The sequence below is a fragment of the Acanthaster planci genome, linkage group LG02 (genome assembly GCF_054643075.1).
Source record: "Acanthaster planci isolate LZ-2023a linkage group LG02, COTS_SCS, whole genome shotgun sequence".
Classification (NCBI taxonomy): Eukaryota; Metazoa; Echinodermata; class Asteroidea; order Valvatida; family Acanthasteridae; genus Acanthaster; species Acanthaster planci.
This window is the reverse complement of record NC_141778.1, coordinates 17,102,571-17,130,337: the sequence shown is the minus strand read 5'-3', so window position 1 is coordinate 17,130,337 and position 27,767 is coordinate 17,102,571. Positions and strand designations below refer to the sequence as shown.

At 41.8% G+C, this 27,767-nt stretch overlaps 2 protein-coding genes across 2 annotated transcripts; both read right to left on the bottom strand.

Annotated features, from left to right (window-relative positions):
* Positions 1-470: 470 nt before the first annotated feature.
* On the bottom strand, positions 471-20,078 carry LOC110984455 (phosphatidylinositol-3,5-bisphosphate 3-phosphatase MTMR2-like). The gene is made up of 16 exons (XM_087133158.1): positions 19,755-20,078; positions 12,342-12,411; positions 11,464-11,558; positions 10,521-10,634; positions 10,070-10,171; positions 9,351-9,434; positions 8,890-8,964; positions 8,482-8,556; positions 7,656-7,844; positions 7,006-7,097; positions 6,616-6,709; positions 6,165-6,371; positions 5,554-5,646; positions 5,045-5,158; positions 4,027-4,206; positions 471-3,402 (listed from the first exon to the last, which is right to left on the bottom strand). Exons 1-16 carry the CDS (start codon positions 19,953-19,955, stop codon positions 3,238-3,240), a joined length of 1,950 nt encoding a protein of 649 aa, XP_086989284.1. The 5' UTR covers positions 19,956-20,078; the 3' UTR covers positions 471-3,237.
* A 580-nt stretch (positions 20,079-20,658) lies between these two features.
* Positions 20,659-27,119, bottom strand: LOC147799952 (monocarboxylate transporter 12-like). Its single transcript, XM_087133153.1, has 4 exons — positions 26,527-27,119; positions 24,872-25,015; positions 22,074-22,877; positions 20,659-21,869 (listed from the first exon to the last, which is right to left on the bottom strand). Exons 1-4 carry the CDS (start codon positions 26,738-26,740, stop codon positions 21,760-21,762), a joined length of 1,272 nt encoding a protein of 423 aa, XP_086989279.1. The 5' UTR covers positions 26,741-27,119; the 3' UTR covers positions 20,659-21,759.
* Between the last annotated feature and the right edge of the window lie 648 nt (positions 27,120-27,767).

Below are 27,767 nucleotides of genomic sequence, written 5' to 3'. Positions count from 1 at the left end.
CAAGCTGCAACAAATTGCCCACGTACATGTAGAGCAAAAGATTTAATTGGGCATTGAACCCAAGGTCAACCTTCATCAGGTGCCAAAACTATTAACCCCAAAAATGTATTCAGTAATGTGTTTATGGTGATGCGACATAAAATAGGCCTGTTACACAATTCCAGAGCCAGATTTGTCTGTAAGAAAATCAAACATTCCGAATGTAACTGTGAGGCAAACTGAATGCGAGTCTGAATCATTCTGCTGAGGATGTTTAGAAGGGTCAAAAATTAGTAAAAAAAAATTTTTCAGCTGTGTAAAGAATTTGCTGGTAATGCATGCTACGAGCTTCTAGTTCAAGTCATTTATTGTAATAATTTTAAAAGATAAGATGCTGCTTTCAATAAATCAGTTTATAGACGTATGCTGTTGATTTATAGCATCACTTAACATGCTTAATGTGCAGACAGAATACTTCATTTCTTGAGACCTTTCTTGAAGGATGCCAGAAGCAGAATTGGTTGAGTTTTATTTTTCACAAATGTTAGAAAAATTTAAAGGAATCTTGCGAACTGAAATCAACTTTTCATATAATTTAATTCACTTCTTTTTTGTTAATTATCTGTTACATGTGGAATAAGAGTATTAATGCCCTGTGGTTTGATAATTGAAGATGAATGAAATAAAAGCAGTTTCTGATGACAGTGTTGGCTTGTTAATTGTTTCAATCTAGCCACTATTTTCCACAGTCATTACATGTTTTTGTTCCAAACACTATTTTGATTATCAAAGAGGAACACAATTGTACACATAACATATGTATATTATATGTTCAGTTGTTGCTAAGGTAGCAACATGCTGGAACACTGTCCCACAAAATCACTTTTCTTTGCGAGCGAGCAAAAGGGCCAGTAACTGCAACTTTTGCAAATACTTGTATTTTTGTCAGTACCTCTTCCTACTAAAAGGTCACACTGAAATCATACCGTATTCGCCGGTTGAACACTCGCAGCACCAATGTTGAAGTTTTTGATTTGCATGATCAACACGTTGACTAAAAGAATCACTTTGAATGGATGTACATAATTTAGAAAGTTGAAAACAGCGATTTTGACACCTAGATTAATTCTGAAAATGTGTACTTTCTTAATCCATATCGGCTAAATCTTTGTATAAGTTACACCTACATGTACCTAAAACTACATGTACCAGATAACAAATTCACAAATGTGAATATATATAACGTCGAGTGCCTGGCAGAAGGGCGTAAGCCCTTAGGCCCTTTTGCCGGGAAGCATGATCACTAAAAAACTTTTCCCGGCAAAAGGGCGAAAGTATGCAACTATTGTATTTTAATGAAATATGAAGATTTCTTGGCAAAAAGTAAAAAAAAAAATTACCCAGTCCTTTAATAAGTTGTTCAAAGGTTGCTTTTTGTACAGCCCAGGTTGATTTTGTAGTAAATTATACATCCGTTTTTATTAAATGAAGAGAGTATGTTTCTTACGCCCTTTTGCCGGGAACATTTTTTTCTGCTGTGATCATGTTTTCCGTCGAAAGGGCGTAAGCATCACTGTGTCTTCAACAAAGCGCGATGAAAGAAAACCCCCCAAAAAACACTTCCTCATCACAGCTATCCTCATCGAATTGGCTGTCATTTTTCTTGATAAGATGGCATTCAGCATGCAACAGTAAAATGACTGTCATGTGAGCAAATTAGGCGGTGCAATACAAACCATGTTTCGTTCATACAACACGGGATGATATCAAATTAGCACTGCCGCACATAGATGTAAGATAGTCTGGTACAAGTCATGCACGCTCTATTAGCCTGAAAGGCTTAGGGTGCCAAACATTTGAAACACACAGGGGGACACTACAGATCATCATCTTCAATGGTATGGCTTCCAGGGTATCTGTACTCACAGACTATTCGAACCTCTTAGCAGCTAAACCCTGGTTTGTTCATAACTAAACTGTTTGCCAGTAAGTTTGGAATTCAAGGTACATGTACCAGATTTTACTGTGCCTCTATCCAATATGGCCCCTTAAGCTGAGTCAAGGAAAAAAGTGAAGGCACAAATTTTGAAAGATGTAAAATACAAAACAAGAAACCTATTTTATATATCATAGGGGAGGTTTGCAAAAGTGTCCGGTGATACAAAGGTTTGGACAAGCAGATGCTTACCATGTTTATGAAAAAAAATAAAAAATACCGTGAACTCTGCTTATATGCCAACATTAGTGATAACAAATGCTTCAAATGCACTCACTGGAAAGAAAAATTTACGATTCCAACAAGAAGTGAGACATTTCCTCTCCATGAAGAACACTTGGATTGTAGACTGGGCCATCCATACAATCCATTATCACAATCAGGAACAAAATGTTGGCATAGTTTTGGCACAAAATATTTACTGTAACAGGTTACCCCCAGAAAACCCCACAAAAAGCTGTGCACTGGACATTACTTGCCAAGAGGACGAAGCCAACAGCATTATACACGCACTCACATTATAATTCCGTAACACATCTCTTGTCAAGCAGGCCTTTCTAATTTGGTTTAAAAAACTGCTCCACCGAAACATTGTATTAATCATTTTAAAAGAGACCATGTCAAATACTAAACTTCATGTAATCACATGCTAAATATCTGTTCACTGCTCATTAGATTTTCTGGACCCAACACCTCAGCAAAATTGGCATAGGTTCTGGCCTTGGGAGCAAACTTATTTCCAAAAATAAATACAGGGCATGCAGTGTAGAACATCGCGTTAACAGTTATGTTGCTGACGTCACCTTTTTGATAAAAACAGGCAAGGTAAAAATTATTAAACAGAATTTTAGTATGTACAAAGGGAGGAGAGTTACTGTACACTGTGTAGGGCCAATATCACGGAGCCAATGATCACACATACCTGCTTAGCACGGACAGTTTTGCTTAGCAATAATTGGCTACCAGCCACAATGTCACGTGATGTACACGGCTTCCCAATGGTTCCCAGGACATTTTGGCTAAGCAAGAAAATTTGCCAAGCAAATTTCTCGGCCACACGGCTCCATGGAATTTGGTCCAGAACATTTGCACTCATCTGGCATCTGAGTTTCACCGACTTTGCTAAAAAAAAAAAATCCTGACATCAGCAAGACTCAACTGGACTCATCTGGATTCAATTCGAGTCAAAGAATCTCGGGACTCAGTTGTTTATATCCCCAGGGCTCCATTCACACCAGTTGTAAGTGCGGCTGTTTGAAGTCTCAGGCATTGATGGGACTGGCCACCCTCGGAGGAGAGGAGGTCCCCACCTGCCCTGCCTGCATCCCAAGATCACGGGCCTCAATCTCCTTCTGGAGTTCCTCTACTTGCTTTTGCAGAAATGAGCGCAGCTCAATCAGGTCACGATTCCTCTGGTTGATTGGCTCCTGTGTTCATTTTTGGGGGGGGGGGGGGTGGAAGGGAAGAGCAAAGGTTTAACTGATTCTCAAACCAAATACGCTGTTCTCTTCCTAGCTTTGCATCTACAAGATGCAAACAAACTCACAGACCCAACAAATCTGTAAGAACACATTTGCATTGCTGAAGCCGAGAATTAACTGACTTTTTTTTGGACTTGCCACTTTGGTGACCTAAGTGTTTCTTAATTTGTCACCTCTGCTGAAGCTCAACCACCTTCAGCCAGAGAAAGGGCTATTCCCACAGGACAAGCTCCACACTTTCCCCATTTACTTCCACACAACAGAAATCCAACTGTGGTCGACTCAACCATTCCCTTATTGCTCCCGCTATCCTGAGCGTCATGTGAACCAACATTTGGGCCAGTTGAAGACGGTCTGGTTTACTTTTTTTCAAATGGCCTGCAAAGTACGGCTCAAACATTCAATACCATGCAGACCTGTACTTGGCAATACACCCAATATCTTAGACGGTGCACATCACAAAGATTCCTCATGACAAAAGTCAGGGACCGGTGCTGCAAGGAAAATGCGATGTTGTGTTCTGCTGTACCCTCGCTCTGTGAAGGGGGGTAACTTTGACCTATGACCTACCTGGGGTCTCATTCTGGGGTTCCAGCGGATGTAGTAGCCCGTCCACAGCTCGATCCGCCTCATGCTGGCCACGGGGAACAGCACGTGCTGGTGGTGGTAGGCGGCGTACATGGGATTGGTGAATTCCTCTCTACTGCTGTTGACGTAAGACCACAGTGACATAGTCTTGGTCTTCACTTGCTGCAAAAGGGGGTCAAGGGGCCAAAGGTTAATGACAATAAACCATTCTCATGAAGCGCATTCCACAAGTTTCGAGGTGCTGATGTCATTGTTGGACCCACTCAGTAGGCACCTTGACATTTTTGAAACCATCTAAGCTCCATGGAAAGTAAAAAGATTAGTGCTGCCATTTCAGACGGAGCATAGGCCAATCAACAATAGCCATCTCTGTCCTCAAAGGTACGCATTTATATGCCTGAAGGGAGAGACGCAAGTCGGAGTAAAGTCGGGGAAGGGAGGTCATCACATGCAAGCAGCTGGTGGATTCCAAATCCCTGACTTTAAGATCAGGAGCTACAAAACCTTAACCACTGGGACCCACAACCCCCACTCTTAATAAAAGTTGGGTACATAACCAGTAGGCAGTTTTGGGTAGGCCTTTACCAAGTTAAGGAGACCATTTCTTTGGTTAGGAAACTTAGGACCGAATTGTGGGGACATTTCTCTGTTCCCGTAATGTTTTCACTCCCCACAAAATAGTTGAAATATTGTGTGTATGTCCCCACAACAACAGATCAAGAATGTGTGTTCATTTTGCCTTCTTTCGATCCCCTTTTTGAATGAGACTATGACATGAAGCTATCCACAAGAACGATGAAAGGGGAGCCTTTGTTATGTCGAGGTTTGGCACACGGTGAATTAAGAAAAGTATCCAGGTCAACAGAGTGTTCTTAAGCAGGACAACCGACCAAAAAAGCTGAAAGGTGAGCAAAGGAACCCCCGCAATGACTAAAAGGGCAGACATGACCAATCGGAGGGCAGCATTAGCTCATGAATATGCACAAGGCAGACTCTTCACCTCCTTGACCCGATCTTTCATGCAGTTGTAGAGGAAGGTGCCAAACAGGCAGCTGTAGAGGTGGTCCAGGATGGTGATGAGAAAATGCTCGTTGAACTCAAATGCATTGGGAAACTGTGATTACAAAAAGACAGGTATTACGGTATAAATGCTCATCTGGTGCAGCTTTGGCTTTGCAGACTACGGATCTTTTGAAGTTGGCTAAGTAATCTTGATCTATGAATGTACGAGGACGTCATGCTTAAAAACACATATTAAAATTGTACAGCAATTCCTCTACCACTAAGCTCAGACTGTGTCACATCATTCTGAAGTTGACCACATAATTCATAAAAGGGATTCATTTCTTTGTGTCATGTGCACAACCTCCATCAAAGTATTTTGAGAACTTCTGTCACTATTGAAGCCAGCAAATTCAATACGCCAGGTTGCCCCACCAGCAGCAGGCAATAAGTTTTTTTGTCTTGGATATGGAAATCCTGTCCTATTCAAGTGACGAGAGCGCTTACTTGTACTGTGATCTGCCACACGCAATCCATGAATTGTTGGAAGATGGGAGAACGATCCGCATCAGCGTGGTTCTTATCTCCATGCCCATGGCGCTAGGGACCAAAAAAAAGAAAAACTGGGCAAATCAAAAGGCAATACAGAAGCAGAGGAATGAATTTCTCACTAAAAAGCTGGAAGAGTAGCCAGGTCTCTGCAGTGCACAAACATGACGAGATTCTCTTTTTGAAAACAATTTCCACATTTCAAAAACGATTTCCAATGTCCATGCAAGTTTCTGACATCTGCAGTTACTGCTATTCAGATGTCAAAATGGAGGACTTTTAGAAGACAAGGAGAAAAAAAAACAGTTTTGAAACTTCTCTTTTTTCAGAAAAAACCATGCAAAATAAACGTATTACTGAAATATTTGCCTCAAAAGAAAAAATATTGCTGTCCATCAATATACAAATACACATTCCATCAAGAAAAACAGAGTCCCAAATGAATGTTTGGGGCTAGCTTATTTGTGCTAATCGCAGAAAAGATGCCTGTTTGGGTACAGCGAAATTGAACAAATTGAAACCCAGGATTCTAAAGTTTTAACATGGGAGACCAATGTCGAATGGGTTACCTGAGCAAACTTGTGGCCAACTTCAATCCACTCTTTCTCAATCAGCACCTCAAAGCCCTTGATGGTCCGGTAGTAAGGATCCAGCATAAGGAGAGCCAAGGCGGTCAGCTGGGAAGTCCGGTCCCAACCGTCGCTGCAGTGGACCACCACCGAGGTCTTCTGGCTCTCGATACGATCTGCGATGCGCACGGCCCCAGCTAGGACCATCTGATCAGGAGGGTATGTGCAGAGCATGTTGAATTCCAATTTATTGTTTTCATGAAGCCACTGCCGCCTCCTTTTTTTTAACTTAACTTTAGCAAAATGTAGTACAGAACATCTCTTGCTTACAGCAGACATCTGATTCTCGAATGAAGCTGTTTATATAGCACATATAACCACTGCATGTAATGTGACAAAACTTGCCATCCTAAAATCCAATTTAAAGGCAGTAGTCTAGTAATGCCCTCACCTTGATGTGTTCTAGCCAGTGAGTTGCTTCCAAGTTGGACAACCAGTGGCTATCATCTATGCTTGGGTAACAGATATCCTTGAGTTTTCGCAAACTGTGAGGAAAGGATTCAGTACAAACAACCAAGAATTAAGACTTGATTTCCCAGCTTTCAAAATCAGAGTTAAGATGCTCAGGACGGTAAAAACTAAACAAAAGAACTGAAATACGTCAATGACCTGGGCTAACCAATGGACAGAAAAGAATGTCTTGAAACTGAGTTTCGGCATTGATAAAAACTGCTCTACAACTTCTGATTTGGACTTTTCATTCAAGTCTGGCCATCCGCATTCGGTGATTCAATGGAAGGGAATTCAGAAGGCCCATCTTAGCTTGTTTGCTTCTATTCACCTCTCTCTCATGACGTGGATGTTGTGAATGTCCAGGAAGATGACTTCAGCATTCTGGTAGGTATCTTCGTTCTCGTACCCGCCTCCTTTGGCCTGAGGAAGGAATAACACAGAACCATCCATCACAGAGCTTGCTCAGTTTTGAAAGTAGGAAATAAAGTCAGGAATTTCTTACCAACAAAGACGGAACAAAAGTGAGACTGTCTGGCTCACTGAGGGTGAATGAGTATATTGATCTCCTCTACTAAATTTGAAGCTTTATATCACTTTGGGGGCATAGTCCTATCACTGTCATTTGAAATACACCCTGGGGCACGGTTGTATAGCTGGTTATCAATTACCTTTTTTATAATTATGGTAATACACCAGAAACCACTGACATGAAATATTAGGTTGGACAGCAGACCCTGCATGCGATGAGGGGCACCCACCAATGGCAATACGTGACTGACGACACTGTGTTGTGCTTGACCGCTGATCAGTACAATTGATAAGCGGTCAAAATAAAGTCTATCTTCAAATTTGCCCGTTACTTTACAAAAGCCTGCTGGCTGTAGTTCAAAGAAGGAGCCACTGGTTTGCTGAACGTTGTTGAAATGTGACGGATTCCGGAAGCTCTCTCGCAAAAGAGACCTTGGGAGTGACACTCACCTTGTTAGCGACGGCGTTGACACTGGGCCTGGCGTCCATGATGACCAGCTTGTGGGACTGGGCGTTGGCATCCAGCAGCATCTGGATGTACTTCTCGTCCTCCTTGCTCCGCCTCCCGCTGACGCCCACCAGGGGCTGGCTGCAGCGAGTGATGGTGGCGTGACTCTGAGGGTGGATCCACGACAGAATCTGATGCCGAGAAAAAGACAGTTATGAGCACAAAAAGGGGACAAGGTTGGGGGGTATGACAATTGCACACAGTGACTTTTTAAGGCTTTATTAAGATGGCTAAGGCGGCAAGAATTCTCGCCAAGATGGCTGTGGTTAGTATGTGAATCCAGCATTGGAGTTTTTGAATAATTCGACCTCTAGGAATCCAGAATTTGGGGTCCAAAACAATCCTGACAACTGACTTCCCTGGCAGAGTGAAATGGAGCAAAACTGCAGCCGTAAGCTGCCTTGCCACGCATGGCACACCATGAAAATGTGACTTGACACTACAGGTAGGAGACGTCAGAGTAAGGTAATGGCTCCCTTGAATCTGACTCTAGCATCTATTTGTGACACAACTACAGCAACTGAGATTTTAAGGGAATCCTCATAATTTGTTTAATCTTGCTGCTTTTGGGGTATTACATTGCAATGATCTGTTCAGATTCTGAAAGAATAGAAAAGTGCTCTTAACGGCCTAGATCAAGGAAATCAGCAAGAGAAGTTTCTCTCATACACTGACCACAAGGAAAAGATCAACAAACTTTTCTTCAATACAGAGAGAAAAGTCTAGTTCCCGCTCTCCAACTTTCATAGGCTAAAGTCAATGACTTACTGGGATTCTGTTTTTACTTCTGAAAGCAGCCACCTGTCTGAGCAGCTCATCATCTGCTGCTGCTGGTACCGCAATCTAGACAAGGAGCAAATCAAACTGATTTACAGATGAATGACAAATTCACAATAGTGGCTCAACTATTTATCTTTACTTTTTCCTCATCACGAGGCACCAAATGTGGCTCTTATAGCTTTGTATGTGTCAAGTGTAGGAGCAATGAAATAGAGAATCAACCCTGATAGCTGTGATGGATACAGACATAATTATGTCTGAATCAACTGGCTGCGGCTAGCATTAACACACACGTCTATGAGCAGTGGCAGCAGCCACTTGCCAGTGGCTTTCCATTAATGTATGTGCTACTTCTAGCCACAGCCACAACTTTCAATTCGGACACAGCCTACTTACCACTGCTGGGTAGGTATCACAGAACTGGTAGCCTTCATTAATTTTGCTGATTCGCCAACTCTCATTGGGCAGACCCTGTAAAATAAAATACTTCTTGATAATTTTTTTCGGGGGGACACAGAGAGGTGAGAGTCAACCCACAATCGCAGCACGCACAAAACTTGTGAACCACAAACTGAAACTTTGCTATTGACTACATGAGGTGGATTCATAAATCACAGGTATATTGCTGCACGATCAATTTATTATCCTGCCAGAAGTACATGGTGACGTGTCACAAAGTATCAGGCCATCGAGGCATGCACAGAAACACTGACCTTCCTCAATTGTGCAAAATTTCCCCAAAACTCCCTCGGTGGATTTTGGTAGATATACGTGGTTTAAGGTTAATCTGGAGTAGGCCTCCTGTGCAAGGATGAAAACTAGGCCTGTCTGAGTCATATTAACGTTGAAGCCAATACCTGTCTTTTCAACTCAGCCATGGGATCGTACACAGCCCAGCCATCTTCACTGTGGAAATTTTTGTACTCAAAGGCAAAAAATGGCTGCAACAACAAGACAACAACAAATAAATTAAACACTTTCTTTGACAATGATTCGCATAATTACCATTCATTTGTGTGTTTAAAGCAAAATGCGAGAGTAATACCAAAATTCAAGTAAAGCCGACGTGAATGGTCAAAATGGTGAATTTCCTTGAGCTTTCCAGAACGCAGTGGTAACATTCTGCTCGTTTCACATGACAGTTGCTAAATTTCAGGATTTTCAAAGAGAGATATGAAATTTCGGAACTACCCCGAATTGCAGGTGTTGTCCAACATTCCTGAAAATGTTCTACAAATTTCCTTGAATTGTCAGGAAAAACAAAAATTTCCTGACACATAAACAACTGCAGGACTTCCCTTGAAAGGAAAAAAGTCTAATGAATTTCCAGGAGTGGTCTCAATATCCAAGATATGTTCAAATTCATAAACATATAAGAATTCTAAGTAGTGTCCAAAAATTTACAAGCATTTCAAATTCAATGGCATGTCAAAACTTCAAAAAAAGTCTTAAACTTCACAATTTGTGAATCCAAAAATGAGCACGCTTCTTCATAATTTCGAAGGAGTAGTACTAAGAATACAATGACTTTCAAGGAATTCCTTGATATACATAAGCCCCCTGAATAAAGGCTTACCAATCTGTTTGATACTGGGAAGGCATAGGTCTGAAGTTTGTCATAGACAAGTCGCCTGGAGTGGTTCTCCTGTTTATGGGCAAATCTCAAATTACGCATGTCCTGTAAAAAAAAAAAGAAACAAACAAACCCCATTAATCCATTCTTTACAGAGCTGGTTGGATCCGCAATGAATTTTTCCACAGCACTGAATTTCCAGGAGGTTTTTTCCTCTGATGATGCCAAGTTTGGGAAAGACTGGTCACAGAGCAGCCAAAAATCTCAAGAGGGGCGGACACCATTCCCCTCATGAGAACATCAGAAAATGGATCAAAGGAACTGATCAAATCTTGAAAAAAAAATCAAGATATGTTAGGTTGAACTTGAAATTACACTAAGAAAGTCTGTGAATATTCTATGATTACAAGGGGATCAGATGTCTGGTGGAGCGAAGTTTTCGGAACTTAGTAACCAACCTGCAGAATATCTCCAGACCGTATGAGTTCTCCCCTCTCCTTGTGGAACCACCAACTTTCTCCACTCGGTAGATGCTGCCCAGGGGAACATCAAGAATGAATGGTGGCTCCTGAATCCAATTCAACCAAACAAAACAATCAATATACAACCAATTCTAATGCTATGGAATCTTTGCACCTGTCAATACCTCAACATCTATGACCCATCTGACTACGCAAGGTCCGGAGAAAATGAACTGGTCTTGAATTGACACTAAAATATGCTTCCCCCAACAATGACTTACAATCAAAATCTTAGACCAGACAATGTCTTCCTTCGTTCAACCATAAAAATAGCTATCTACTTTACCACAGACAACACAAATTTATGGGTAGCCCTAAGTGGTCTATAGTTTTTGGGACATTTATATGCATTATTCAGTGTGTTTTATGTTACGTGCCAGGTGTCATACATCTAATTATGATATTTTATTGTACATGTACAGTCCATGTTTTTTTATTTGAAACTGTTTTGGCTCTTAGGCCATCAGTTTCGATCTTTTATGTGAAATAAGTTTTGAAAATATCTTCACAAGTCTTTGCCAAGTTGCATAAATTCACTGAGAAAAACAACTTGGGGTTGGTTATAAGTGATGAAATGAGATAAAAAGATTCTAAGTTATTAAATAAATGGATTCCCAACATAAAACCTACATGTATATAATCAACAGGCCCGCTGACCAATAACTGAATATTTAGTTACATGTATAAATTAAAGATCTGCATTGAAATCAAACCTTATTTCTTCACACGCAACACAACTGTATGGAAAGATTTCAGGAATCAAACCAACCAAATTGACCACAACAAAGTCAAGACAAAGAAACAGAACAGCACAAACTCGAACGTAAAACCAGCACAACAGAAAAAAAGAACCAACTACAAGAGCAAAACACTCACCCTCTCAACCCCTTTAAAATACAACTTGTAGTTGGTGATACAAAGCGTTCCCCTGACAGGCCCGGTGAAAGGGCACAAATAAGTCACATCCTTCGCTGCAAACAAGGGAAATAAAGAGCCACACCAAGATAAGGTACAAGGATAAAAACAACACCAGCATGACGCCCTTTTGCTGTAACATTTTTTAAAAAGAGACTTTTCCAACAACACTGTCGTGTCAAACTGACTCTCCTTTTCCCCTTTTTTCTCTCATTCTTCCAGTTGTCAGGTTCCCTTTTGTGATAATGTGGAGGTCAATATTTTATTAATGACATGAGGCAACTCAATTACTTGTGTGGATTTACATTTGACATTCGCAGTTGATCAGAAAAATCCCTTCACGGTAACACCAATGTAACACTGCCCTTTCAATTACAGCCAGGGAAATGGCATGGACAACTTCCTATTGCTTCCTTAGATGCTCATCTTTTCAGCAAAATTCTAAGAGAGCGACCTGAAGGACTATTTAGGCGATGTAAACCTTTAATATGGAGAGTTGCATTACAGTCGTAAGACTGGTATGACCTTACGGAGCTTAAATAAGACCTGAAGGTTTGCACAGGGGGTATAGGTAAGTCAAGTCGTTTGCAGTGACACCATGCAGCTCGAAAGATCTCTTTTGTGAGCATGTGCAACTCCTTGTCCCAAACGTTGAGTAAACCGGCTCCTTTTGGAGCCACGCATGCTCACAGAGGAGTTCTTCCAAGCTACCTGGTGCACGGTGTCACCGCAAACTACTCGCCTTGTGGAACTTGATCTTTCAAAAATGCACAAGTACCGGTATTAGCAAATTCTATTTAAACACTTTCCTCAAGTGAATGTGGAGGCACAGCACATACCTATTCCTTCAACTCTCTCTCCTAGAAGGAGTGGCACATCTTCTGTCTGTGCTGGCTTGCCACCTGATGACTGCAAGAGACAAAAAAGACACCGATTCAATCATTTAGTTAAGAATTCCTGTTTTCAACAGAATGTACACATATCTGTAGCCTGCTTCACATCAACTGACTCTGACTGACAAACTGACTGATTCTGGCTTAGAGTAACCCACATTGCAAGCAGATACCAAAAGGCTGTCCATTTGGAGTGCATGGTAAAATGCCCGAGACCAGCAGCTGAGTTTAACATCAAGCCACTGGTGCTTCTTCGCCAAACTGTGGGCTATCTTTCCTTGACGGGGGGGCTGGGAGGGGGAGACTGTCCCACCCAAAAGGACTGATGGTTGTCTTACTTCGCAAATGGAGCAGCGACCGTCCATCCAGACCAGGTCGTGCAGCCCAATGTGCAGGGCCAGTGGTTGCAGTGTGTCGTTGCCTTCGTCTGCTTCATCCGAGCTACTTGTTCTGGTGTTAGCGGCGCGATCCATACCATTCATCTCTCGATGTCAGTGGCTGAGTGAGACTTCTTCAAGCTGGAACCTTACAGCCAGACAATGCAATCAATTCGATATAGTATCCGCACGCAAAGTCCTCTGAGATGTCCTGACTTGGTAAGTAGCATCAACAGACTGTCAGACTTAAATATTGCGGCAGACTGAAACAACAACATGAAATGGTTTTGCTGATTCCTCCGAAACTTGGTGACGCTAACACAGAAAGTATAAGTCTCCTTACTGAATTTGCCAAGCCAACAAGCCTTGCCGGAACCATCAGAGTTTGGAACTCCACTGAGTCTGAAGTCATCTGAATCAATCCAATGGAAGTGCAAACAGAATTTCAAGCACAATGCAACTCTGCACAAGTCTTGGAAGAAGTACAGGTAAATTACTTCTTAAATGCAACTTGTGATTGCTTTGGCGAACACTTAACTCAGCAAGCCTTCATGTACATGTACGTCTAAGGCAGAGTTTTGAAATAGCAGACCCTTGTCAACCAGATGACGCTGGCTACAGCACCTGTCCGCTAACCCTGGAGAAACAACACAGTCTCTAGGACTCTGCAAAGGTGAGAAGTCCAGTTTGCATCCAGTCCAATTCCAATGGTTTCCAATCAAGGTCTTGGAATGTCCAGCTCAAACAAACTGAGCTGCATGGTATCGGCAGATTTATACAGCACAACTGTAATCATCAAAGTTGTACACTACATGCATGGACCTGTGAAGAACGGCTCGACAAAAACACGAAAAATCCTTGGTCATCCGTGTGCGAGCACATGTGTCTGTACGCTGGCCCGGCCGGCTGCACACACTGAGTGAGTCAAGTACGAGCCAGGAATAGACCCTAAAAGATGGAGTGAGGGCTCACAGACTGCCGAGCCATAATTAACAGAGGAAGGACTTCTAAAAGGCAACCCTTTGGGGGGAAAGCCAGTTGTCATAAACAGGAGCTCAGCACCGGCCTCGGCTGTCGAGACTTTTTTGTCCCTGCCGATTGGATTTCAATCATTTTTGCAGTGCCTTTTTGCTTTGAACAATTCTTGGAGTGAGCAAGGAGGATGAAAAGATGTGGCTTTCTGTTACAGCAGATTGAATATTTCCGCCCAGTGCAACATCCAGATTTACCTGCACTCTAGTTTTTGGACTGATCGAAGATGATTGACTTCTTGGGTCACACCAGTCCAATCGACTATTCAGTCAATGGGACTTGAGCCAGTAAACATTCATGTTACTCCTCAAGTGCTCTTCCCAATGAGGTACATGACATGTACTGCATCCATACTGGCACCTAGCCCTAGTGGCATGTTGATCCTCATCCATTTCCTCTTTGAGTGCGCTTCTCTGTACTTCAATGCTCGCCGAAATGTACAGGTCTACACGTTATAAAGTAAACTTCTATTGCTATGGATACGTGGTACAGTGACTCAAGAAATATGTATCAGTATACAAGTACATTTCTAGGATCCTATCAATAAAACCAGTGCTGGTATTGAATATACCTTGATCATGTACACATACATGTACATGTTTGTTCATGAATCTGAATGCCATGTACATGTACGTGTATATGATGTAACAAATATCTACAGTACACAAGTGCTTGTCAGGTCACAACAAGCATGCCTACTGGAAAAGTGAAAGCGCACCGAAGAAACTCCTGCTGGTGGGAACAGACTATTTTACTGCAAACAGGAAATTGGATTTACCGCCCAATTTCACTTGAAAGTCCTGTTTTCCAGGGAGGGTGAAGTGCCCTATATAAAAACACAAGTACAAGTGACTAGGCCTACATGAACATGGTAATGAGGATCTTCTGTTTGCAACAAACACTTGACCCAGTGCTTGCTGAAGAAACAGCCCCTGTTTTATATATTCAAGTTAAACTTTGCATCAGGTTTAAACTTACATCAGATATAAAAAAATTTGCTTTTAAATCTGAATCTTAATTGGAGTGTACGTTAATTCTGTGTATGTGGACCACTGGTACAAAAAGGGGTGTATCAAATCAGGGGCAGGGCAAACTGGAAACTCCCTTCCGCGAACGATGTTGCCCTGTTTTTTGAAAGAAAAGAGGAGAGCACCGACATTTGAGCAGTACTAGAATCTTCCCCAGGTGGAGGAGATGTTGCTACAGGAACGCATTACAGATTAAACATATTTGGATGCTAGTTTCCAGACAAAAATCTCCACTAGCACTCCCTCATCTGGACTCGAAACCTGCATGTACATGTAAGTACATGTATGCCATTGCAATAGATGAACTTGTAATGGGATGCAGCTCAGATGTCACTGAAGTCACAGAGGTTACAGTCAGGACACAATAGTTTATTTCCTGGTGTGGCTGATACAAAGTACTGTTTATTTATAATAAACTTACATAATTCTTAATACAAGGGGAGGACGATGGTTAAAGGAAGACAGTGTAAGTTCCAACAGTGTTTCCATTTAAGCGTTAAGCACACAAGCCTTTACACTGCTTCAAATTTTCAATTTCTTTTTTGTTATTTTTTCTTTGAGTTCTGAATGGTGGAATGACCTTACATGTAGGTCTTCTGTTGTTTGTCATGTACATGTACAATCTACTGGTACATGCACATTGTATACAATAACCGGACCTTATCATCAGATAAGATCCTTGGATAAGATCCAAGGATAAGATCCTTGTTTAAGATACGAACTTGCTTTCAACAGTGCTAGTCCCCGGTAAGATGCATGTATTATTTATTGTTCATATTGTATTGAGTGAGGTCATGAAATACTCGATTTGATGTCTGCGGCAAAGTTTGCTTTAATTTCTTGAAAATGTATGGGAAAACCACATCGGGTGTTACACTGGTACTCATGTGGGAAAGAGTTCCGTTTACCGGTATGGAAAACAGTTGATGCCCCTGTGCACAAACCTATGAGGCTTGTCTGAAAAAACCCTAAGTGTTTTCTAAGTACATGTAAATGCTGTGGAAGTTTCTTAGCTAAATTCACTTTTTAAATTAAGACATGTTATCCCTTTCTGATAGCTGTTTAATAGGGACGGGCAAAACGAATGAGGGCGCTGTTCATTTAGGAACTTATTTTCTTAATAGAAAATTGTGGTTAAAATTTGTTATTTTCTGCACGCTGTAACTCCTCTATTTACATGTAATTTCCAATGTCACAATTTTTGAAATTTCGAGTTAAGATAGCATAATTTAATTCATTGAAATAAGGCAGGAGTAACAACTAAGATTTTATGGAAATATGAATTGTAAGCTTCTTGGTCAAACTCCACACTCATTTTTGTATACAAAGTAATCAGTTTGCTCCGCATTATATCAGTACCTTTGTGGTACGGCCCCTAATGTCACACGCTTTCATTTTTCACATCTTGTACCTTAACAGAGCAATATTTTAAGCTCAAATTTCACAGTCAATGAAACTTCACCAAGTTCACCAACTTCTACTACTGTGACTCATAAATCTCGATTTTCATAGTGTACCTGCTACAAAGTTTGGATGGGATTCTGTTTAAGCCCTTTTTTCTGATTTTTTTCCGATGTGCAAAATGAACTCTTTTAAAATGTGCCCCCAACTAGAAAAAGAAGTTTCTGATAAATTTGTGGATGGGTATTTGAGTGGCAGTAATGATGGTTTAAAAGAATTTATCCACTTGAAAGGATTCTGTAAATGTTTCTGTGGGATTTTCTGAGATTTTTTCAAGTGCACCCCATTAGGGAACACTCGGCTGATTTCGTGCCCAATTTTTGGCTACCAACAGTTTCTAATTTCGAGTGAAGTTTTATGACACTGCAATTGTTCACAAAGGTTTAACATCATGTACCATGAAGGGAATACCAGTTTATAACTAAATGAGTTCTAAGTTTTTCAAGAAAGAGGTTTGGCAACGCTGTATGAGGAAAGTCAAGTGAACGTTGAAGTGCGCCACGTTAGGGGATTCCACCATCCAAAAAAAATCTTAAAACATTCCTGCTTCAAATCACTTTTACTTGCTTTGCAGAGTCTGATCCAAACTTATAGTACGTCAAAATATTTCCTATCACATTCTCTCCAAGATTACTTCAAAAACAGACAGAAAGAAAAACTTGAAAACTGATTAGCCTCCCTGGCTGTTGTACAACATTTTAACCCTAACCCCCCAAGGGTTGCTGGCCCTAACCTTCCCCATTCACACAAAGTTAAAAATGGGACTTTGTGCGCAGAGGCTGACATTGGACTTTGTTTTTCTGAGATACGCCAAACCAAATGCAAAAGCCAGCTGTTATGGGCCTACCAGACCTATCCCCACAGAATTAACCACTTTACCACCGTTTAATTCTGTGCGGTTGGGGAAGGTTAGGGATGAGGGAAAAGTAGTGTTTTCCACATGCAGGTACATGTATGGAACTCTTTCCCTCATGTGAATGGATCACGACAATGTGACACACACCGATAAAAGTGTGTCATGACACCAACACATTATAAAGAAGCCAATCACAGTAACAGTGCAGATAACTAGCACGACTACATGTAAACTATCTTTTTTAGACAATGACGATTTAATGCATACATGTAGAGCTACATGTACATGTATAAAAAATATAGAGCGCTGACTCATGTACCAAGTGATGCCAGCTGGGCGCATCCATGTTTGTGCACAAACCTATGGAAAGCTCGAAATTTTGTGCGGCTTTTGTATTTGGACATATATCTGCGTCTGTATTCTAAAACATAAGTCAACAAAGCTGATACATATACATAAAAGAAATGAACGCACAACCAGTAAGTGAACATTTCATTTTGCTCTGCATAAACAACACAAATGCGTGCAAAGTGTGTGCTGCTGGTGATTTTGCCATGACTTTTTAAATTGGATTCTAGCGGTAGGCCTACTCAATGCGCGTTACATTTCTGATTTGAATGTTCTACGACTTACATGCACATGGACTCAAACTGTCTGGCCCCAGGACGGCGTCAAATTTTCTCCGGGCAGAGAATGAGAAGTTAGCACTCTAGTAATTTAATATAGCTCTATGATTTAACACTACCCCCAGAACTGTGGGGTCCGATGTCTACCCCGCTCTCACGAACCCCTCAGAAAACAAGCTTTTTTTGCCAAAGGCTCTACATGACCTTCAACGGGACACAAACAGGGATTTTATTCTAGTTATGTACCCATAGAAATGCTGCTTTATTTCCCCCAAGTTTTATGTACGATACATGTAGCTTACATACACATACCTTTGTTCTGAGTACCAGAAAAAAAGGGCCAAAACCATGCCAATTTTAAAAAAAGTACAAATATTTCCCGATCAGTGTCCGAGAGTCGTGTAGTTCACATGTGTACTTGTAAAGACAAGTTGCAACCAAATGGTTGACTACGGCTGCGATCTATACACAGGACATGGAAATCGGCTGCAGCTGCTTCCAGTGAATGTGTAATTCTTAGCCATGACTGGAATGATTGGTTGAAATGGCAGTTGGCTGCAACGCGCTAGGGATCACACTGACCAATCACAGGGCTCCTCATTATTTATGCCTAAAAAGGCTGGAACAATAAGCAACGGCTGTTGGGTGCCATGTACGTGAGCACTGATGCTGGTCAACGTGGCCAGCCATCATTGCATGAAATTCAGAATCTTCACTGTACAGTCCACTGTGATGGTGGGAGTTACGTCATGTTTTCATTTACTTCGGAGTTTATAAATTAATGTCAGTTGTAACTTGTCCCCCCAAAATAATTTTAATAAGGAAAGCAACCACCCCCCTATTTAAAAATGAGACCAGAAACATTTCAAAAAGAAATAAAGACATAAGTTTTATTAAGTACGTCCTCCATAAACGTTACTAAACAAAGTCATCATTCCCCACAAAATGAAAGGGTCCCATAACATTTTTCTCAGAGCCATAAGAATAAACTGAAGTCCCCCCCAAAAAATTACAAACACAATTTCGAGTTAAGTAAAGTCCCCCCCAAAAAGAATGTTAATAAGAAAGTCAAGCTGGTAAACGGTCGGGTTGTTTGACATCCGTCACACCCGCGGCAGGCAAGTGCAAAAAATTATGCCGACGCTCGAGATCTCTCCAGGAGGTTTTGAAGATTTTTCCTTGATATGTTTGTCAAATCTAATCTTAAACATACTGAAAAGGAAGAGCTGGAAAATTACCGGTAAAACCAAATTACGAACATGAAGGTACGAGTGGTCTTAACTAGAGGTACACGTACGAGTTGTCCAAGGAACGAGTCGCACAAGGTACGAATTGACTCGAAAGCTTGTGTCATTGCTTTGAAAGAATGGTCACGTTGCGACAGCCCGTTCACGTGCATGGGACTCAATGGCTGTTGCTTGTCATTCCTGTCTTTCGGGTATAAATAATGAGGAGCCCTGTGATTGGTCAGTGTGATCCCCAGTGCTCCACAACCAACTACCATTTCAACCAGTCAGTCCAGTCTCAGCTAGGAATTACACAGACGTGCAAGGAAAGCTGCAGCCATTTTCCATGTCCTGTGTATCGATCGCAGCCGTAGTCAACCATTTTTGGTTGCAGCTCGTGTTTGCAAGTACATGTATACATGAACCGCATGACTCTCGGACACTGATGGGGAAATGTTTGCACTTTTTCGGAAATCGGTTCGGGCCCGTTTTTTTTCTTGGTAGGCTACTCAGCACGAAGGTATGTAAGCTGGGGGAATGGAGCAGCAGTTATTTGTACAAAACCAGACTAAAATCCCTGTTCGTGCCCTGTTTGGGTTACATGGTTAAACATGTTGTTAAACGTCATGTAGGGCAAAAAAAGGCTTTCCTTCTGTGGGGTTTGTGGGAGCGGGATGGACGTCGGACCCCACAGTTCTGGGGGTAATTTAACGCCACATCAGAACCACAAATAGACGCTTACATGTACCGTACCTTTGCGTCATCTTGCTCACGATCAAGACGATCAGCCGCAGGTTCCGTGGAGGCGTTGTCAGCCGATGGTCCGACCTGCGCCCGCGACACAACTGGGATGGGAAGCGTCACGTTGTCCAAACTCGACCCACTGGCTTGACGAACGTGTTTTGATGGCTGTGGTGACTCTTCCACTTCTTCTAGGCTTCCATTACTCTCCATTTTAGTAGGTTTTTTAGCTTTGAGTATTCAACTACAAATCCGCAACACGGAATTAACTGGATAGATAGACCAAAGGCTTGGAGTTAGAGTTTGGTTAGTCGCGGATGCGCCCTCACTTGAAAAATTGCTGTAAATGAACACGGGAGGGCGGGCTCCACACACTATTGTTCGCACCACAGACTTTAATAAAAGTGGTTGGCACAGACCACACAAATATAAACTCACAGATATTGTCTGTGATTGTTGGAAATGCGCACTCGATGAGCACATTATATCGAACTACATGTAATTGTTGCATTATATTTTTGGATTTTTTCGGACAATTGCATATAAAACAGAGGCTGCGCTAGGGGTAGGGGTAATAAAACTTCCAATCTTGCCCCCACCCCATTACCTGAGCCGGATACGCCACTAGCACGAAGTATGTATGAGCTACATGCATTTTTTTTACCAACGTTACAGTACTCGTGCGTATAATAATAGTCCATTTCTCAATGAGTAATACATTGGGGTACGGATATGAAAAGCGGAAATTCATAATTGGGTTGAGGAAAAAATTGATAAAGATAACAGCTGGCACACAATTTTTTTCTAAAACAATATCGAGCTGACTTAACTACAGATCGTCCCTGGGCGTTGCGGTGGGGATGAATTCAAATTTTAAACCAAGTAAAAGGCTCATCAGAAAATTTAACTGACTAAATCTTTTATTTTCAATATTACTTGCCCAATATCTTCGGTCAATATAAAAAGATTCACCATTAAACAATTACTAAAACTGGATAGGCGATTTTTTTCAAAAGCACAGCAGCATTCAAGCGTCACTACAATTAGGCACTAAAACTGAAGGAGGTTCATTCTGAAAGAAAAGCGAATACAAACGCATTTACCTTAACGGCAGATTAAATATTCGCTCTGCTTTTTCAAAAAAAGTTGAACAAAGTTTAACTCAAACGAATTTTGCTGGAGACGTTTTGTGACTTCATATTCGCTTCGCTTTCGTCTGAGGTATAGGAGCTGTAGCTTTTAGAATATTTTTTCAGCCGTGCGAATAATCTATTCGAAGTCCTTGTGCAAAGTACGACTCTCTATCGTGCAGTGCTGCGACCTTTCCAAAGATGGTTACTACATACAGTTTCAAATAATAATCGCATCATACTAACGGTCTTTTTTTACCTCCATGACCTTATTAACACCAACGTTCACAGGATTAAAGGAATACTCCGTTGACTGATAAAGGGTTGATAAAATCAACTTGATTTAAATCACTGATTTAGATCAAATAATGTTTAACTATTGATTAAAATGAACCTGTTTACTTTTTAAAACACTTGCAAACATGTTGCAATTCGTGTCAACCGAAAATAATTGTTTTCACATTTTGCAACAGGTTTCTAAAATCTCAAATAAAAACCATATTTTCTAAAATTTCATTTTACACAAGTACACCTGTACAAGAGACATTCCGATAAATTTCGTTTTCACTTCATATCACTTGCTATTATTTTGATTTAATCCTAATCAATTTTTTGATTCACAGCACAAATTATTCATCATCATGATATATTTAGTTACCGTGATTTATATGGGCCGACTTTGACTTAAACGCAATAAAATTATTTGTGTTCAAATGTGCATCCGGGGTTGCCACACGCTATTTTAAAGGGAACTGAAAAGTATTGCAAATTAACTGTGGCTATTATTTCAAAATATCAAGGGGCGGGGAATATAGGCTTCGACCCGGAGGAACTGTGTCCACCCACAGTAACGCCACTGTACTAATTGTTGTGACTCCCGACTAGTTCTATTGTTTAGAATACTTAAGGGTCAGTAAGGGAATGAGCGGGAAAGCCTGTACACTGCCTATCAGAAGAAAAGCTGTTGTGTAACTTCCAGTGTTGTCGTATATCAAACCTACGAAAGGAATAAGAAAAAAGGAGCTCAGAAATTGTGGACTGCTGCAGTATGGTATGGGGTATCACACAATTGATCTCATAGTATAGCCAAAGGGTTTAACCATGAGGGCGCTTCGCTCTTTCACCTCACCTTTCAGGACTGGGATGTTTATGATAGAGTTAGAATATTTAAAAACAATAACAATGATAGAAAGTCACTGACCTGGAAGAAATCCTAGTGCGAATGTCAAAACAGCAACTTTTAGTCCGATCCAACCAAAGGCGCCAGCCAACAGCTCAACTCCAAGAACCTGCTTGACCAGAACATCAGTCTGGCAGGAAAGAACTCCATCGCAAAACAAAATCACCAATGCTGACGCCAGCATCAGCCAATAAGAAGTCAGCCAGGGAGATGCAAGGTACGACGCAGAGCTTGCCACGGTACACACCGTCACTAGGCTCCAAGAAGATATCACTCCGCGGTCTGTGATAAGTCCCTGAAGTACTTTGGCTATCAGATTCGCAACGCCTGCGATGGTCACGAAAGATCCCGCTTCCTCCAAAGAGAATCCGTTGGATTGTGCCTGAGACACGAAATAGACAATCCACATAGTGTACGCGTAGATTGTACAGCATGATATGATGGCCACCGACCAGTAACGTGCGTTGTATAGTAGCTCCAAATCAAAACTCTTGAAGACGAACTTCCAAAAAGAACGAAAGCACGATTGGCGTGGAGAATCACGCTCGGCGTAGGGAACCGTTTGGTAGTCATGTAGCTGCAGTCTTGGCAAAGTAGCCGCCATAAGGGCGCCGCACGCAATGTTATGCATTGTTAGAGATCCTACTAGCAGCATGGTTCCCTTCCAACCATAAGTATTCAGAAAAAGCTGGACCAAAGGCGCAAATACGAACAGCCCAACAGAGTAGCCAGTCCGTGCGATACCATTGGCTGTCGCATAGTTCCTGGTGAAACAACGACCTACAGCCTCCTTTGCAACAACATTTGACACACCTATGGCAGTACCTTGAAGAAAGAATGTAAAAGTACAGAGTTCAATTTTTCTTAGTTACTGGCTTTCCTTCCACCTTCCATATAACAGCGAAATAGACGCTGAAAGCAAGTTCGAGCACGACCTCTAGTTAGCCTCAGTTTTACTTAATCGAACACAAGATGGCTGGAAACTGACTTTTTGGGACGGTTGACCAATGGGTTGAGTTGTATCGATTCTCGATGGTCCGGTTTAGTGTAAGTAATTAGGCCTACATGTCTATTAAATACTGATAGAGGGACCAACTAGCTTAGAAAATATCCCCGCAAAATGACGACAACTGCTCAACTGTAAAAACTCTGCCTTGTTGGCAATTAAATACTATCTTGCTATCCCTTTTTAAACGTGTTTATAGAAGCTAAGCATTTTCCTCCTCCTGCAGTTGAAGTGCACCCTCACCGATAAAGAAGAAACAAGCTGGTGGTTTTGCTCGTTGCCCAGCGCCAACACGGGGCATTTGGGAAGAGCAAATGCATTTCACAAATTTTTGTGAAGGAAATACGTCACACGGGATCACAGTTGCAGACTCGCGGAGCATTGTGGGTTGCTTGCTGCCAGTTGCTTATGGTTTTCGTACATTAAGTGCGTGCCCTCAGAAAGGACCAGGCTGGCCTCGCGTGTTCCACAAGGTCAGTTTTCTTTTCAATTTCACAAGGGTTAGCCACGCCATTTTGTTTTAAGTCCTCCTTCGCTGAAAACACTCCCAAAATGGCAGTCAAACTAGGCGCCGAGCCCTGAATGTAGCCGCCCGCCTCTGTGCAAAATAGGCCGGCAAGTCGGCAGTTTCTGTGAGCGAAATATCCCAAGTTGGGAGCCACAAGTGTCAAATTCAAGATTTTATAGAGAAATATCTCTGTGATCCCTAATTATGATTGTGGCACCTTTTATTTCAAACAATCCGTGGGATCTCAACATCCTAATGAGCTTGTGCTCAGTGTAAGGTACCGGGTAGGCCTACCCTTATTCACTTGTGTAAAGGCGACTCAGTGTAAATATAATTATGTCATTATGATGCTGATCATATCCAGCGCTAGCGCAAAAATACCGACACGTCCGAAGAAAGGTCCGAAAAATCCATACTTCTGATGGCACTGTATTATGTTCAAGGTTGTGAAGGCCATTATGGTTTACACAAGAATGTTTACAAACGGAAGTGACTTCTTGGTCACAGGTCGTGCAAAATTTGGCTCAACTGAGCCATTTACCCTTCCCAGCGCCTGTGTGGGCGAGGCATCAACGAGCGAAGCTGATGAGATGGTCTCCAAGTGAGCTCGTGCACATGTCTGGCATACACGAGAATGAAGATCAACATTCATATACATGTAGACGTTGTGCACGACAGCCATCTTCCCGGCCAGTGCTTTTGTTATGGGGGATATACACAAAAGATCTATACTAATGTGTATCTCTTTGGAACAAAAGCACTGACTGGGAAAATGGCACCCATGCATAACCCCTATGGAAATCGGCCATGCTTGCTCAGGACCTGCTAAAAGCACAAATCCTGCCCTTGCTTGCGAATAGGTATCTGTTACATAAACATATCATCAATTACTAAACAATATCCATCGACAGTCTAAACATGTTTTATATTTAAAGATGTGTATAAACTGATAGCAAGACATGTCGGAAAAGTGTTTAATCGCTTAACACAACTTTTTTTTGCAGTGCAACCGCTGGAAACTATGAGCGACAGTAGGATTTTCAAAAGGGCTGTACATCGCAAAGGAGAGAGGCCTATGTGTCTGACAGATTGCGGTCAAACTTGTTCTGGTTTGTAGTTTCACTTGGTTGCAATGAGACCAGGTGTCCTATGAGGAAAAGAAGGATGGTGATAACCGTTGACCTGGCCTGGCTATTGACCCGGTCTTGGACACAGCTCCCCTTCCCCTTCCCTCTCCCCCTCTCTCACTCTCTTTTTAAGTACTTGCGTCATAACAGAGATCGACCTGTAGGTTGGATACATTACCTGCGAGGAGTGAATAAACCAGAGCGAGTTGCAAGGCTGTTTCGGCGAATGCTCCGCTGATGACAGCCGCACTCAACATTGTACCACACGTCACCAAGACATAACCAGTCCCAAATCGTCTGCTCAGTAGTGCTGCAAAAAGAGCTGCATACAACAAATAAAAGTTATAAAGCACCTGAACCGAACTCAAGAATGGATCCAGAACCCAAAATATTTTGAGGGCGCAAATAGTTTTGAGGGTCCAGAAAGTTGAAAAAAAACTTACGGAACCAATTATGGCCTTCGGGGGCAAGGCTACATTGTGAGTCTTTTTACTCACTTTTGGAAAGAAAATGAAATAAACGTATACAGTACAAAAATCGTCTCTCTCATTATTTTACCAGAAAACAATTTTTGATGGGGAGGGACCATTGCCCTCCCCCATCCGCCATTGACGGGTCAGACCAAGCCAAACCTGTCGTACTATAGTAGTATACTACTTTGACATGTCTCATCGTCTTTGGTTCGACCATGGTTCGATTAAAATTCTTAACTTTCCACGTTGCTGATTTCATATTAACTTGCACCACTGAGCATTTGATGTCAGCTCTCCAGTTGAAAAGCCAGCATTAACTCTCAAGGCACACCTTGATAAAACAAAAAGAGCTGCCGCACGAGGAGCACACAAACAATAAAGTGGATCTGTAAGAAATGGGGTTTTAGGAATTGAACTGCCAGTAATACCATGGCAAAGTTGTGTTTCCACTGGAAAGAGGGGTTGGCATTATGAAAATCTTATTAGCCTATGCAGCAAGTTTGTCTGAAGATAAATTTGATCGCTAGTTCAATTTTCAGCATTAATCGCGCAAAAAAATTAGTCACATTAAAGCGTTTTGAAAGACAACTTATTAGTCACTGCATCAGTGCATTCAATGTGTCATAGCATGAAATTACTAAACAAACGCTGCACTCAAGAAAAAAGTTTGTATAATATTTCACGAATGATGTGTGGTGTATTATCAATGCCAATTTACGCAGGGCGGTGTGATACACTCGCTGCGTAGAAAAAGCATTTTGAAAAAAATTTGATGTGGTCCTTATACGATTTCCGTATACAAGGGAGTGTGCGAGTGAGTGAAGTTTCACGGAAAATAGGAAAACATAATTGCGAGCACCGAGTATTACTGAGGAAGAAAAACGGTTTCCAGTTAGACAACACAGTTGTAAAGTAAAACAGTTATATAATTATGCTGAAAGAATAGAGAAAAGGTTTTGTTATTTGGTTTCAAAGTATAATTCAAAACTCTCCGCGCTACTTTTAGTTGGTATTCGTCACGTAAAAAAGTGTCATGGCATGACGTCTAAATAATGCACAGCTTTCCCAAAATGGCACTTAATATAATTCCAAGCTAGGCATTATAGTTATCTTTTACGTCTTTAAAGTAATATAGAACTGTCAGCCCTATTCCATTCACGGACGCCACTTCACATCTTGTGCACAAATCCTATGGGACCGGTCTGAAAAATTCTGTTTTGTAAGTAAACGATTGGGTTTTCCCCCTTGAGTTGAACTTTTCTGGACATGTTTTTGCTTTCTGACGGCTAATAGGTCATTGTAATTTGTAGGGAATAATTACTAGCGTCCGTATACGGAACTCTTCCCCCTACGAACATACCCATAAACCCGCTCGTCGCGGTGATCATCGAGGTAATCCAGCCAATAATCCACATCTGCGTGGTCAGCTGCTGTTGCAAGGTCGGCAGCATGATTCCGAGGCCCTTGGTAATGCCGATCTCCATCAGGTTCTTGGTCCAGAGTGTTAGAACGGCAACCTGGCCGCACCGACCGCCATCTGGTCCCACGAGTCGACCGCTGTCGGCCCCACTCATGCCGCTTCCCCGGTTTACACGCACCTCCACGAAGTTTTGTATAGACCCATTTTACTGTGCAAAAGTTCTAACGAAAAGGCAGACCCTGCCCCTGTTTGTAAGGAACAATCACCTGTGACTCGTAATGAAAAACATACATTCAAGCCTACAGGCCTATTCAGTGTCCCCGACTGCAGAAATTGTGGCCACCACTTTCAGTCATTGACAGGCAAGGAAGAGCTGGAACAAAGAAGCGATAGCCCTAGAACTTCCACTTGTGACTCCGACTCGACGATAGCCGCCGCACAGGACAAGTCGACCGTAGGGAACAGCCACAATGCTGTGCCGTCTACAATTGTGTTTGTGAAGTCATCATGTTGGCGTGATCAATGGTGTCTATTGATGACATAGATCGCCCCTTTCATGGGCGGCGCAACTATATTACACGACGGCACAATGGCTCCCGTATAGATATCGTGCCGTTGCTGCTGTAGTGATATAGCACATGCAGTTGCTTGAAAGGGGACAGGGGGTGCAGACCTCCTCTTTGGGAAGCCCCCCCCCGGCCACCCCACATACGGGGGGGGGGCGATGTGGCATGAATATTGTTTCCACCATCAGGTCGAGTTGAACATTGCAAACCGGTCATTATAGATGTAACCGAATCCGACCATAAACCCATCTGAGCTCGCCAAATGGAGGTCAAACCTCCATTTAACCGACTTTTCGCATTTCGAAAAATACGCAACTTTTGCAAACAAATGTCAAGATCATATATAGTTTTTTTATGGTCAGTGATATATCAGATATAATTTTGATTTTATTTTATGAATGAAGGCCATCGCAACAGCTTTAATTTAAAAGGATACAGGTCTAGAGTTTATAGGTGCGTTACTGCACTAGTAGTGGCAATCCAGCAAAAATTTGAGTCAAAAATACTGCTCAAAATCTAATTGACCGATTGACATAAAATGGGGGGGGGTCTCAAGGAGTCCCATTAGTTCACCTAATTTCGATTCAATTCGTAATTGTCAGTTCCAAACGCTGC